At 43.7% G+C, this 14,780-nt stretch overlaps 1 protein-coding gene across 2 annotated transcripts; it reads left to right on the top strand.

Moving 5' to 3' along the window:
* Positions 1 to 9,065: 9,065 nt before the first annotated feature.
* Positions 9,066 to 14,391, top strand: LOC136449773 (cyclic dof factor 1-like). 2 transcript variants are annotated; one of them, XM_066449957.1, is made up of 2 exons: positions 9,066 to 9,470; positions 12,568 to 14,391. In XM_066449957.1, the coding sequence occupies exons 1-2, from the start codon at positions 9,300 to 9,302 to the stop codon at positions 14,071 to 14,073; spliced, it is 1,677 nt and encodes a 558-aa protein (XP_066306054.1). In that variant the 5' UTR covers positions 9,066 to 9,299; the 3' UTR covers positions 14,074 to 14,391. The 2 variants fall into 2 exon arrangements, with proteins under 2 accessions (XP_066306054.1, XP_066306055.1); XM_066449958.1 differs by lacking the exon at positions 9,066 to 9,470 and adding an exon at positions 9,757 to 9,917.
* Positions 14,392 to 14,780: the final 389 nt, after the last annotated feature.

Below are 14,780 nucleotides of genomic sequence, written 5' to 3'. Positions count from 1 at the left end.
TTATCCAAATTTCAAATTTCAAATTTTTAAATCATACTAGAACATGTACAGAAGCTACACAAAAATTTTCAGAATTTTTGGATGTGTAAATAAATTCCTACAAAATTGCAAAATTGCTGCACTATTCAAAATCAGAAAATAACCAAAGCTTACTATTCTTCTTCCTCAGCATCACTGACAGCCTGACCCCACGCGTCAGCGACAGTGGGCAAGACGCGGCGGCGCGGCCAGCTCCGGCCAGCAAAACGCGCCGGTGGTGACTCTCCGGCGACACGGACTGCTCCTACATGATCTACATCAAGTCGCGCATCTATCCCAAGCCTCAGATCAGAAAAGGACACACCGGATGGAACTCGACGCCGGCCATGGCGGCTCGGACCCGACGGCGGTCGATGTAACTAGGGCTACGGCGTGGTAGAGTCAAAGGAAGAGTGAGCAACACGCTCAGGAGCTCACAGTGATCACGATGATGTGCTTGGAGCAGTCGGAGATGGTCTGGAGCAGCCTGGCCATGGTGAGGGCAGTCGCGGCGGAGCTCTGACCGGTCACGGGGAAGACGGGTTGCGCCGGGCGATTCTGGCCAACACCAGCGACGAGAGCAAGTCGAGGAGGAGCGCAAGACCAATGCGATCACGATGACGTAGCTGGGAATGACTGACGAGGCCTACGGCGAGCGGCGGAGCTACACGGTGGCGGAGCAGAGCAGAGGGGAAGAATGGGAGCGACGGCGGCTACTGTGGCTATTTATAGCCGGGATGAGCTCGCCCGGCTGCGACAGCGCACAACGGAGACGCCACGGCGACGGTGACGTGCCTGCGCGCGGGAAAGCGGCGAAAAATGATCGGCGGTGACCCCCCCGCGTGGCGCCGGCGGCAAGCAGTGAGGTGGAGATGATTTTTGAAATAATTACAGAACTGCCACTGCATTCATTTCTCAAATTACTCAGAAATTTTCTAAAGAAGTTGAAAATCTCCAAAAATGAAAGTTGTTCAATTTTTCCAGTACTACAACTTTGGTTTAAGAAACAATTTCAAATTCTGCCTCCATTTTGAAATTCAAATTTGGGGTACATTTAAAGATTTGAATCATTTCAAAATTACTCCAAATTTTATATGTAAACTTGAAAAACTTTGAATACCAAAGTTGATCCTCATAAAATAATCTCCAACTTTGCTTTTTGCCTCAACCCCAAATTCCTCATGGATTTTAAATTAGTTAAAAGGGGCAAAAAGGACTTTTATAATTTGAATTTGAATTCAAATTTGATTTGTCTTTCTTTCACTTAGATTTTGATTTTTGACCAGTAACATGGCCCATTAGGGTTATTTGAGTCAAATGACACATGGTCTCACATGATCACATGAAATTTGACCCTTGTGGTCATGATCTTTGTTTAAGGTTTTTGAAACACATTACATGAAATAACAACATTATGAAATAAAGATTATATAGTGAATGCATTCAAAATTTTCTACTATATGAATGCTTTGCAATGCACATGATGACATGTCAAATTTTAGTATTAGGTCAAAACACCAGAGGTGTTACAGAGATTGAAAGCTCTAGTTTGGTTTTAGTTAATTGATGAAACCCTAAGTGCTAACCTAGTTTATCAAAGTGATTATGAGATAGGTAGCACTACTCCAAGTGATGAAGCAATGACGAAGATCATGACAAAGGTGATGGCATGGTGATGATCAAATGCTTGAACTTGGAAAAGAAGAAAGAGAAAAACAAAAGGCTCAAGGCAAAGGTATAAAATGTAGGAGCCATTTTGTTTTAGTGATCAAGACACTTGGTGAGTGTGATCACATTTAGGATAGATAGTCATACTATTAAGAGGAGTGAAACTCGTATTGGAATGCGGTTATCAAAGTGCCACTAGATGCTCTAACTCATTGCATATGTATTTAGGATCTAGTGGAGTGCTAACACCCTTGAAAATGTTTGTGAAAATATGCTAACACATGTGCACAAGGTGATACACTTGGTAGTTGGCACATTGGAGCAAGGGTGAAGAAGTTAGAAGTGAAAACGAGTTGGTCGCGAAGATGCTGGTGTCGGTCAACTGACCGGACGCTGGGTCTGAAAGCACCGGACGCTGGCAGCTTGCGTCCGGTCGAACTGGTCAGTCGGCATAGTACCTAGGCTATTGCACCGGATGCTGATATGTGTCCGGTCAAGGTGGACCGGATGCGTCCGGTCGAAGAAATACACCTCGGGGAGCTTACTAGAAACGATCGGATGCTGGGGCTTCAGCGTCCGGTCAGTTTTGCCGGTGCGTCCGGTCAGTTTCATAGCTGTTGGAATCTGATGAACAGCGTTTGAAGCAAGTGATGCGTGGCGTCCATCGGGCGACCGGACGCTGAGTCCAGGGTCCGATCAGTATGACCGGAGCGTCCAGTCAGAGCGCTTTTTGCCCGGTGAAGGGGTATAACGGCTCTATTTGATTGGGGCTCTATTTATAGCCCCATGGCCGGCTCAAGGAAGCGCTCTTGCACATTTTCATTGACATAGCAACCTTGTGAGCTTAGCCAAAGCACTCCCACTCATCTCCATCATTGATCCATCATCATTGTGAGATTGGGAGAGAATCCAAGTGCATTGCTTGAGTGATTGCATCTAGAGGCACTTGGTATTCGTGTTGCGCTGTGGATTTTGCTTGTTACTCTTGGTGGTTGCCACCACCTAGACGGTTGGAGCAGCGGTGAATGATCGGCACGAGTTGGTGATTGTTTGTGGCCACCTTCGGTGATTGTAAGGGGAGTTGTACCTTCCCCGGCGGAGTTCCGAAAGGTAACTCTAGTAAATTGCTCGTGTCATTGAGTTACCTCACTTGTGGGTTGGTTCTTGCGGTGTCCTATCGTGTGGACGAGGTTTGTGAAACACCTCTTAGCCGCCGAACCACCAAGTGTTGGTCGACACAACGGGGACGTAGCGTGTTGGCAAGCACGTGAACCTTAGGAGAAAATTGATTGTCTCTTGTCTTTTGCATTCTCTCGGTGATTGGCTTGATTTTCATCTTGTGATTGATTCATCCCCTACACGGCGGTATAATCACCTTACTTACTTGATTACATTCTTGCAAACTAGTTGATACAAGCTCTTTAGTGCAATTAGAATTAAGAGCTTGCTTTATTGTTTACATTCATCTAGTTGAGCTCTTTAGAGTAGCAAGTTTGTGTGCCTAAGTAACCATTGCAACTAGAATTATTGGATAGGTGGCTTGCAACCCTTGTAGAGCTAGAGCAAGTTTGCATTACGCTATTTGTCATACTAATCAAATTGCTCTGGTTGATTTGTAGATTTTTAAATAGGCTATTCACCCCCCCCCTCTAGCCATATTAGGACCTTTCACAGGCCCAAGAAGAGCAACACCCGCTCATCAGCTACTTCGGCCCACCTCTCTGACCAGAGCACTCAGTTCGGGCTACAGCCGCCTTCGGATGGCCTCTCCGATCGGAAGGCCTGCCCTAAGCCCTACTTCCGACTCCGACCCCGTGTCCCTCCGACCGGGGCTCGTAGGAACCCTGCTCACCGCTTTTCTCCGACCGGCGCACTCAGAGCCGACTGGAGCCATCCGATCGGGGACACCCGCTCAGAAGGAACCAGAAGGAGTGCGGAGAAAGGCAAGGCAAGGCTCACAAGTCAAACCCACTATACCAGGGACCATACCCTGCACGGAACAGCACTCTGCGGCCACCCTGACACAAATAGTATTGTAGGCGCCGACGTCTCCCACTACAGTATTGTAGGGGCCGCTAAAACTCCCATACGGTAAAAAAACCCCGTGTGTTCCTAGACATCGATAGCGGTATGGGCACCAGGATTCACCGTATCGGGCGAACATAGCGAGGCTCCTCACATACCTCTAGGTATCAAACAGTTTTTTACAGGTACTAACGTCAACCCTTCCTAAAGAAGATAGCGCCATCTCCCACGTGCACCTGACATTCTACAGTGACATCAACAGCGTTGTGGGGGCCTACCACTATCTGATCCTCGTCAGCGTGGGCAACAAGGCTTAAAAACATCCGTACCCTCTCCTTCTTACCTATAAAGACATCCCCTTCATCTATAAAAGGGGATGGACTCCCTCCAACAGAGGGGACCGAATGATCGAAGACCGGTTCCAGTAGGCCAGAGTTCCTTAGATCGATAGCTCATAACCACAGAACCACCAAGTTCCGACCGCAAGCACACACTTGAACTCCTAGCTCATAGTGAAATTCCTATCACTCTCGGCCCTTCCGGTCGGAGCCAACCGGGCCTCTTGTAAACCTCATCTTTCTCCTTCTCGTTTGTAACCCCATTACAAACTTCGAGCACCTGGGCTCGGGAATAAAGTCACCGACCGACCTCGACTGGACGTAGGGCACGTTGCCTGAACCAGTATAAATCCTGTGTCATTGAGTGCTAGGCCACCTCCGATCACAACGTACATCAAAACTATAAATATTTACTAGTTGGTCACATTCTGCACCGACATGAGGTGTTCACAATTAATTTATTAGTCGGTGAGGGGTACTAAACAGGGACGGATATGTGCGGGGGCTGCAGCTCTCAGCTTGGTCTAATTTTATTAGGGATAAGTATCTAGAGCAGTCCATATGTAGCCTCTTTTTTTTTCTCACCCGAAGTATAGCCCATTCTGCGTTTCTCCTTCGTCGCCTCATGCTCGCCACCCCTCTGCACCAAGCTCCATGTCTAACGACTCCGCAAGTCGCCAAGGCTCCGTTGCACGGGACTGCGACACGGTCACTTGCCGACTCGTGCCAAGCTACGGTGGGCCAAAGCCGAAGGCACTCCTCGTCCCTTGCCGGCTCACCGTCCCTCATCTCCACGACTTTTGGTTACGCTCTTTATTGATATTTTTCTATCTTTTGGTGTTCTACGTATTGCTTAACCACTTTGAATGTGTATCATTATGTGTGCTCTTTGTTATATCCATTATATCTATTAGTTTACGGCTAGTAAAAATTTTAACCTTCTATTATTTGGTCCGTCTGGTCTGTATTTAGATACACCAACGGATATCCAACTATACCTATTAGCACGAACTAATAGTTAAACTAGCTAATAATTAGTAGCATTTAGCTATTAGCTACTTAATTATTAGAACTAGTAAATCCAAACAGGCCTAATCCATAGTCTTCGCCATGTTCGTTTGGGCTGGTTTGACTTATAAGTTATGGCTGAAAGTACTATTGTTTGATTTGGTGTGAAAGAAAAATACTGTTCATTGACTGATAAATCATAACTTATAAGCCAGATACGAGCAAGCAAACTGACTGCTTATTGTTGTTGATTCATCGTACTTACTGGACAAGTGTCTCTCTAATAAGTGCAGAACTCTTGAACCTAGACCCTCTACTTACTGCACAGCCTACAACAATGTGAAATGCACCAATTCGTGTTTTTTTTAAAGCTCATCAATCCGTAAACCATGTTCAGTCTGACCGTGTGTGATTCCTTTGGCTGCCACTGCGGCCGTATGGTATGCAAGTTACAACAAGAAATACTATTTTGTTAGTTCATCCATAAGGGAGACGAGCTTCGGCTCGACTGGTCAGGCGGTGAGGCTTGAGGCCTCAACCTGCCGACCGGAGTTCAAGGCCCGACGAGGGCAGAATTTCCGGTACCCATTAAAAAAATCCCCTCACCTGTTTCGAGTTTCCCAAAGCACAGGCAACGGACCGGCCCACTCACAGGGTAACGGGCCCCTGTGTAAGGGCGGGACACGGTGTTCGGGGGTTTTCTCGGCCTGCGTGAGAAGGTCTTCTTCCTTAAGCACAAAGTTGCGGGGGCTGTCTGCCCACCGTAGGCCGAGTTTTTTTTTTAGTTCATCCATAAAAAAAAGTGATATTTTGTGATTTAAAATTTATCCCACAAAAAATAATATTACGAGCTTTAGACATAATTTTGATCCACAGGAGAATCTGCATGTGCAATAAATCTGACATTTCATTAATCGAACACATGCAGCCAGGTTTATTCCCCTTTCGCGTGTAACCTCGTCTTTGCCATCGCTTCTCTTCCTCCACGTCATCTCTTCCTAACCGAGCGGCCTCTCCTGCACATGGTGAGCAATCGTGGCCATGAGCATTGGAGGGGTCGGATCCACATCCATGTGCATCTCAAAGGGGACCTCGGATACATGCGCGGTACTCATCATTGCCTCCCCTCGAAGGTCTACATGCTGTTAATTAGACAAGTAAAGCACGAGATATCCCCTGTATTAAGGGCAGTCCCAATGAAAGAAACTAGTAGTTTCTATGATATAGGATACCGCACCAAAAAAGTATTGTTTTCCAACCCATGGTTTCTATGAGTAATAATTATTTTCTCTTTCTCTCTCCTAACTCTATCTTTTTTCTCCAATGGGAGTGCGACACGAGCTCCCTAGAAACTGGTGGTTTCTCCCCAATGACGATTTCATGGTTTCTTGGTGCATTGGGTCAAGAGTAGACCTGGTTTCTTCATGAAGAAACCATTTCTATGATTTTTGCTCTCTTTCTTCATTAATTACGTTGCCATGTCAGCGTTTTGCCTACGTGGCAAGTCATTTAATGAGGATAGAAACCATCATCAATGCACCATTGAGACTGCCCTAAGGGAATCAAGTTCAACAAACCAAGGGTTTAGAAACATTTCTCTTCTCAACTAATCTATCTGAAAAATCATACATAATTTTTTTTTACGCAGGGAGTATTTGCAGACCACGGGCCCACAGCTGAGTAAACCCGTTGATTACTCTTTTTTGTGGGTGAATTACCCGGGACGGCGGGACGGCTAAGCCGGGAAGCGGCGCTATCTGCCAGGCTAGGCAGCTACTTGGGGCCACACGGGCCACACCTCACCAAGGCTCCTCGGGGCCCACAAGAACAGGAGACAAAAGGCACAACGGCACGTGAAACGTGATGCGACTTGCGAGCAGCAGGGCAGCAGCACGCTGTTTTTTTTTCTCTCCAAGGCCTTGTTTAGATTACAAGTTTTTTCACTTTCTCTCCGTTACATCAAATCTTTGGATACATGCATGAAGTATTAAATATAAATAAAAAAATAACTAATTACATAGTTTGATTGTAAATTACGAGACGAATCTTTTAAGCCTAGTTAGACAATAATTGGATAATAATTATTAAATACAAACGAAAGTACTACCATACCAAATACTGATTCCTAACCCTAATATATACGAGGCCTCAGGCGAAAAGGGCGCAAAAAGAAAGACGAAAAGAGTAGGAAAAGCGGGGGCTGGTGGCCGCCCCTTTGCGCTCCGCTTTTTCGCAAGATTCGCACCCCCCGAGAGCTGACGTCACACGCGCGGCCTCCCAGCCACGAAAACTCGTGGCTGACGGGCGCCCGCGCCGCTGACCTGGACGCCAGCTGTCACTCCTCCCGCGCACGGCGTCTCCCGGTCGCAAACCGCCAGACCGGGTTGTGCGCTGCGGTCCTTTTTGCGTTGCGTCGTGCCCCCAGAGAAACTGCCGACTCGCATATACACCCTTGGACAACGGGTGGGTTCTCTTTTATTTGCTCTTGTTTTAAAATATAAGGACTCTTTTATTAGATGTTGTTGGATACTAGAATAATGCCTCACGTGTTGCTACAAGAATCGTAGATAAAATTATACTACTTATATCATAATGTGCATGATTTTTAGCATTGTCATGTAGATAGCTAAATATATGTTAATAAATGAGTGATTTGCTAATGTAAATAGTTTGAATGAAGGCATAACGGCATGTGCTTGTTGGATGTGCTAATGAATGCTAATCAGATACTTTGCATAACGAGATAATTGCATGTGCTAGTGGATGCTGATGTAAACATGTTGCATGGCGAGATAGATTACTAGTGGAGATTGAAAATATAAGATACATACATACATATATATATATAGTACATATACAGATATAAATACAGATATAGATATATATAGATATAAATTTAGATATAGATATAGATATAGATATAGATATAGATATAGATATAGATGGGTAGTACGATGACAAAACTATTAATGGTTGATCGACGGTAAACCTAGGGTATAGGAAATCCTCGTCATTTGATTCAGATTTACCCAACCCTCCGTGAGGTCATTTTGGATTTGTCTTGAGTTTAACTTTTGTAACTTCTATATTTTTAGAAAAAAGATACATTTTTTTTAAAAAAAATGTCCATTAAACATGTTGACATATTTTTTGAAAAGTTTAACTAAAGTTTAGAAGAGATAGTGTTAAGCAAGTGCATAAATAAAAACAAGCATAAAATTCACTTTTCAACCATTGATTATCGTGATAATCTAATTTTTAATTGTAGACTACAAAACCAGACATTAAAAATGCTTACTAACTATTGAAACCAAACAAAACCACAATTCCTCAATAATTCAACCTTGGTATTCATTCCATGTGGCATATTTTTAAATATTAAAATTTGGAAACTATTAGGGCATATTTGGATGCATATGTATTTACTTTAATCCGTTGAAGTGGTTTGGAGTAGAAACTAAACTAAAATTCTATCCTCAATTTATTCCAACACACATGAATCGAGTTGAATATATTTGCGTCCAAACAAAGACCTTAGCTGTGTCAACCACTTCATAGGCGCCACATGAGATGAGAACCACGGCAATATTGTGGTGCCTGTGGGGTTGTGTTTTGTCTAGCTTCAATATTTTAGTAGTAAATCACTCTTTGGTTTTATAATTTAAGGTTGAAAACCGAACTATCACGAGAGATGAAAGGTCAAAAAATAGATATTATCTAAAAAAATAAAGGAATCATAAAATTTGAGCTATGGTTAAATCTGAATGGAAAACTGTTTAAGCGGCTATGTTCGTTTGAACTTATCAGTCTGGCTTATCAGGGTATGGTATAGTGTTTTTTTCTCACAATAAATAAGCGAACAATACTTCTCAGTCTGACTTTTCAGCGAAGCGAGCATGGTAGATTCAGGTAGATTTGAAAGGATCATTTACCTCTCGCACGATGTCAGTATTAAAACACACACATACCATTTTTTGCATTCTGTGGGGATGTATTTGCAACTCCTCGCGAACTTTTGGTTTGGATGACACGCTTTTAAGAGCGAGGCCCCCATCCTCAAATTCCTCTGTTTTTTTCCTCAATTCCACAACACCCCGTTCCCACGTAGAGTAAGAGCCTCAGCCTCTCTCTCCTCCAGCTTGGTTCCTCTCTCTCTCTCCGCTTCGAGAGCGCGTAAGCAGCAGCAGCAGCGGCGGCTTGCGTTCCTGCCGGTCTCGCGTGCAGGAGCAGAGCAGGACGAGGATGTCGGATCAGAAGGATCCTGGGATCAAGCTCTTCGGCCGGGTGATCCCGTTGGGGCCGGAACCCGCGCCGGGAACCACGGAAGCGGAGGACCTGCCGCCCCGCCACGACCAGCCGCCGGATGAGCTGCTGCAGCCACGGGCGCCGGAGGTTGCGGCGGCGGCGGATGAGGTCAGTATATATGATCTCTTTCACGTTGTCACTCCAGCGAGTGGCAGAGTTGTCATGTCACTACCGTTGTGGATGGAAGGAAGGATGAGGAGATGCGATTTTTGTGATCGTTCTCGTGGTTCAATTTATGTTTACGCGCCCTTTTCAACTTTATTTTTCCGTTCGCGATTTAATTTTCATGTCGTCAGTCTCATCTGAGGTTATTTAGAATTTGGAAGTACAAGTCTCCAAGGTCCAAGCTAAGTAAGAACAGGGCGCTACGACGTGCAGGCCGATCAAGACCAGCGTGAAATTCGATTTGGATTTACGAGTAGATGGATAGGCATAGGCCTAAAAAGACCAGGAATAGGTTGGAATAGCGTCCAAAAAAGTGAACTCCCGTACACAGTTTGTGCCTGGAATTCTGGACCACATTTTTCCCCTTCCTTTCGAAGTGAGGGCACCAAGGTTAGTTCCCAAAATTTTTCAAGATTCCTCGTTACATCGAATCTTTGACGTAAGCATGAAGCATTAAATATAAATAAAAAATAAAACTAATTACACAGTTTAGACAAAATTCACGAGACGAATCTTTTAAGCCTAATTAGACTATGATTGGACACTAATTGCCAAATAACAACGAAAGTGCTACAGTACTATTTTTTTAAAAAAATCGCCAACTAAACAAGCCCCAACTTGAGGGCACCACCAATGAGGGCAGGACTCTAATGTCCTGTTTGCTTGGCTGATAAGCCATGGCTGAAAGTATTGTTGGCTGATTTGTTGTGAGAGAAAAATATTATTCGTTGACTGAAGAAGTACGGCTTATAAACCAAGCGAGCAAGACGTAAGTGAGTCTAGTATAGATAAAGTGATTCACGTAGACTCAACAATGTTATGACTATTATTCACATAATGCAAACTATCATTATATATGGTTTGTAAAGAATTTTTTCTTTTCATCATACCTCACCTTTATTTTCTCTCCCTCTTCTTTTTTTTAGCATGGACCACCTTCTCTTTTTCTAAGTATATGTAGCTTCTACAAGTCACTGTGGCAATCGTAGAATATCTATTTTTTATCTGATTCTACGTGATAATTGGGGCTATCAGTAAAAAAAACAGCGTTAGGAAGGCCTGAATGGATGGATACATTAGAGGCAGCAGTGCAGTTCCTGCACTCTGCATAAACCGGCAAATGCAAAGTTCCCTTGTTTCTGAAGGGGGCAGCGGCACCTTGATGGCTTGATCCCAGACTCCCAGTCTCAGTTCGAGTACAAGCTTTTGTGTAGACCTGTTCGTTTGAGCTTATTCCGAACTATTTTTCAGCTATGAAACAATATTTTCCTTTCACAATATTTCAACCTAAATATCAGCGTAAGTCAAATTTCAGCATCAGCGAACAGGATCCAGCCACAAAGAGCTGTAGCTGTAGCTGTAGGCTTCCTAGGGGTGCAGATGGGGCAACCCATGCTACAGTAGCAATAGGCATACGCTTCGTTTGGGCTTATTTGGTTGATAAGCCATGGTTGAAAGTACTATTTGACTGATTTGGTGTGAGAGAAAAATATTGTTCGTTAACCGAAAAAGTATAACTTATAAGCTAAATAAGTCCAAACGAATATGGCGTCCTCCTCGCCTTGCTTCCTCAAAGTAGTTATTGCTGAGGAATCCAAAGGTAGAAATCAGTGCAAGGTGTAGCTCCCTTTTGTGGTGGAGTGGTCCTTCCATTCCATGGATCAGGATCATGGCATTCTTCCTGTTCGTTTTGCTTATAAGCTTTAGTAAGAAATAATATTTTTCTATCACAATAAATTAGTCAACGGTAGCAAACATGACACTTGTCACTCAGCCTGTTCGGTTGGCTGGTTCGTATCGTTGCTGGTTCGTGAAAAAAGTACTGTTAACTGATTTGTATGAGAGAAAAATACTGTTCTGAGTGAAAATTTACTATCATTTAGCCAAACGAACAGCCTGGCTGTCCAAGAGTGGCAGCTTAGGGCAGTACACCGGTTGTCTTGCACGGAGGTTGAAGCAGTAGGTTGTCCAACGCAGTCTTGTCTTGTCACTATATCATGATGGTACATGTTGCAGCTTTTGGATGGAGAAAGTTTGGCGCCGGTCTTTGCATGTGTGGAGAGAGAACGCGGAAGACAGACGTGGTCCCAATCAACCAACCAACAGTCTCACGCCCAAGGTTTTCATTTTCGAAAATAAAAATTTATCGGAAGCGACGAATAAATAGGATAAGCAAGATATATTGGAAATATCGAACTAAATTCAAAAAAAATTCAAATTGTTTTGAAAAATTTCCATAGAATTTGACTTGAAACTATTCCTAAGCTATCAAACATCACTTGTTCACAGATAAAAACAAAAATAAAACATTATAGTGTGGGATTGTCGCATGGCTGAATTTGAGTTGTCTATGTGGAAGCAGGAAATAAGGGAAAAATTTGGCCGATGTTAAATTTTATCGGACCCGGTGGATAGAAAGGAAATTTCGAAAATTTCCGTGAATTTCGGCCGATAAAAAAAACCTTGCCTCACGCCACAACGCTGCTGCCTCGCTCTTTTGTCAGATGGGCAGCACTGCTACATCTGAGTTGTAGGGCTATGTATATAGATTTGTATGATCAGGAAAGTGACACAGGCCGCCTAGGAGTGCGTGAGAAACAGGATTAAGGGAGGAGGTTTTAATCATCCCTTATTTCAGTTCATCGATGCTTGGGTGTCCATTTTTCTCCGCTTCATGTACCATTTCATTGTGTATGGAAGAGGCCACACTGCTACAGCCGATAGAATTTGTATACGAGCTGCTGCAGTTGAAGAACATTGTGGATTTATGCGGAATTTTCTATTCCATCTGACTTAATTTGAACTGCATGGCATGTTCATTGCAGATTAGTTAGTGATTTGATGCTTCCATGCTTTCTGTTCCTTGATTAACAAAATGAAATTCCCTTTCAGGAAAATTCATAAACTTCATAAAATTTGATGCTTCCATGCTTTCTGCCACTATGACTGTCTATATCTGCTGGTAGCCTTTTTCTTTGGCCTGCTGCTACACTGCGCTATTGAAAATCTTGGATAAGAGTTTCTTGCTCTAATCTTGTAGGATCAACACAATGAGAAAGAAGAGAAACATGCTAATGAAATGGTTGACGTGCCACAAGAGAAGGGTAAAGAAATCAAGGTTGACACACCACAAGAGGAGAAGGATAACGAAATGAAGGTTGATGTGCCACAAAAGGAACATGATGATGAAATGAAAATTGACGCACAACAAGAGAAAAAAGATGAACAAATGGAAGTCAATGCATCACAAATGCATGAAAATATCGAACCAGCCAATTTACCTCCCTCAGAGCATAAGAAACAAGACGATGGCCTGATGAACAGTACTGAAGATAAAGCAGCATCAGATCCAAAGGGGGAGAATGAGAAGACATCAAATGAGGAATCAGTCCAGGACAAGGCACTTAAGAAGCCAGATAAGATTCTACCTTGTCCTCGGTGCAACAGCATTGATACAAAGTTCTGCTATTACAACAATTACAATGTTAATCAACCAAGGCACTTCTGTAAGAATTGCCAGCGGTACTGGACTGCAGGGGGCACTATGAGGAATGTACCTGTTGGTGCTGGGCGGCGCAAAAGTAAGAATGCATCATTGCACTACCGTCAATTACTTATGGCCCCTGATTGTATGCTGGGGTCTACAGTGGACATATCAAAGTCAGTGCTCCCTGATGCTCTTGTATCTCCACCTGCCCCGATACAGCCAACCAGTCGAAATGAAACAGTTCTAAAATTTGGGCCTGAGGTGCCACTTTGTGAATCAATGGTGTCAACACTGAACATTGATGAGCAGAATGTAAACAACCCTGGATCAGCACCAAGAGGTGAAAATAGGGAAGATAACCCTGGATCTGGCACATCATACAATGGTGTGCCTGAAAACATGGTTCACATCGATAAGAACGGAGCACCAGTTCATTGTAACGGAGTTGCCCCAGTGCCTCAATATTACCTTGGAACCCCTTTCATGTACCCTTGGAATGTAGGATGGAACAATCTCCCTGTGATGGTGCCAGGCAAAAGTATGCCCGAATCTGCTTCTGCTTCAGAGAGCTGCAGTACTAGTTCAGCTCAATGGATGAACTCTCCAATGATGCCAGCCTCAAGACTTCCTAGTCCTGCATTTCCATACCCACTTGTGCCACCTGCGCTTTGGGGCTGTTTGTCTGGATGGCCAGCCACGACTTGGAACATACCATGGATCAGAACTAACGGTTGCATGTCCCCGTCGTCATCAAGCAACAGCAGCTGCTCGGGCAATGGGTCTCCTACTCTGGGTAAACATTCCAGGGACTCTAATCCACTGAAAGAGAAGAGAGAGAAATCACTGTGGGTTCCCAAGACACTACGGATCGATGATCCTGATGAAGCTGCAAAGAGTTCAATATGGGCCACCCTTGGCATCAAACCCGGAGACCCTGGCACTTTCAAGCCTTTCCAGTCCAAGGTCGAGAGCAAGGGACAGAGATCAGATGCTGCTCAGGTTTTTCAGGCGAATCCAGCAGCATTATCACGCTCGCAATCGTTCCAGGAGAGCTCTTGACTTCATACCTACAGTCTATCTTATAGTTTTGGTACTGTAATCCTTACATGCTAGTAGAATTTTGCGGTATGTGAAAAGATCAGCAGAGAGCTGCTTGTATAGCCACCTAGTGGCTCTTGCAAAGAGCTTCCATAGAACTCCTTTCGACATATGTATGTATTGTAAATACTTGACATACTGGTGTTGTATATTCAGTATTAAGTCGACTAAGGAATAGACTCACCTCTCACCTGGTTTGGCTCTGGTTTATGCTGTAAACAGTTAACATGTATAGTAGATAATGTTGCAGTGAATGAACTAAATATACTATCAAATGAATCGTTTTAACAGTCAGATTGTGTTTTGTTTCACTGTATTCACTGAGTTGAGCATATTCAAATTTCACCCCTATGTAGGAAATGGTAGCAAGTGATCAACATTAATTATGCCAGTTCCTTAATGCAAATCGAGTATATATCAGCAGGAATTACATTGCTGCACTGATTCTGTAACGCCTCAAATGATACAGGCCTTGTTTGGATCTCATGCATATTTTAAGAATCTTGATTGATAGTGGCTATAGATTATAAGCATTGATTGTGTCTATGATCCTGTTTGGTAAAGCTCTAGAGTTAGCTAGTTAGGTATTTGTAGTTATAAAAAATCTTGGATCCGAAAATAGAGATATGTTGGGAGCACTTAGGTGATTCATTTGATTTTTTGTTTGG

This window comes from Miscanthus floridulus, chromosome 5 (genome assembly GCF_019320115.1).
Source record: "Miscanthus floridulus cultivar M001 chromosome 5, ASM1932011v1, whole genome shotgun sequence".
Lineage (NCBI taxonomy): Eukaryota > Viridiplantae > Streptophyta > Magnoliopsida > Poales > Poaceae > Miscanthus > Miscanthus floridulus.
The sequence above is the reverse complement of the archived record's forward strand: the minus strand, read 5'-3'. Positions and strand labels throughout refer to the sequence as shown.

What these genes read in the sequence shown, in the direction of transcription:
- LOC136449773 (XM_066449957.1), top strand. Translation starts at nt 9,300, where the DNA reads ATGTCGGATCAGAAGGATCCTGGGATCAAGCTCTTCGGCCGGGTGATC. An exon ending in TTGCGGCGGCGGCGGATGAG is followed by an intron (nt 9,471 to 12,567) that starts GTCAGTATATAT and finishes CTAATCTTGTAG; the next exon opens with GATCAACACAATGAGAAAGA.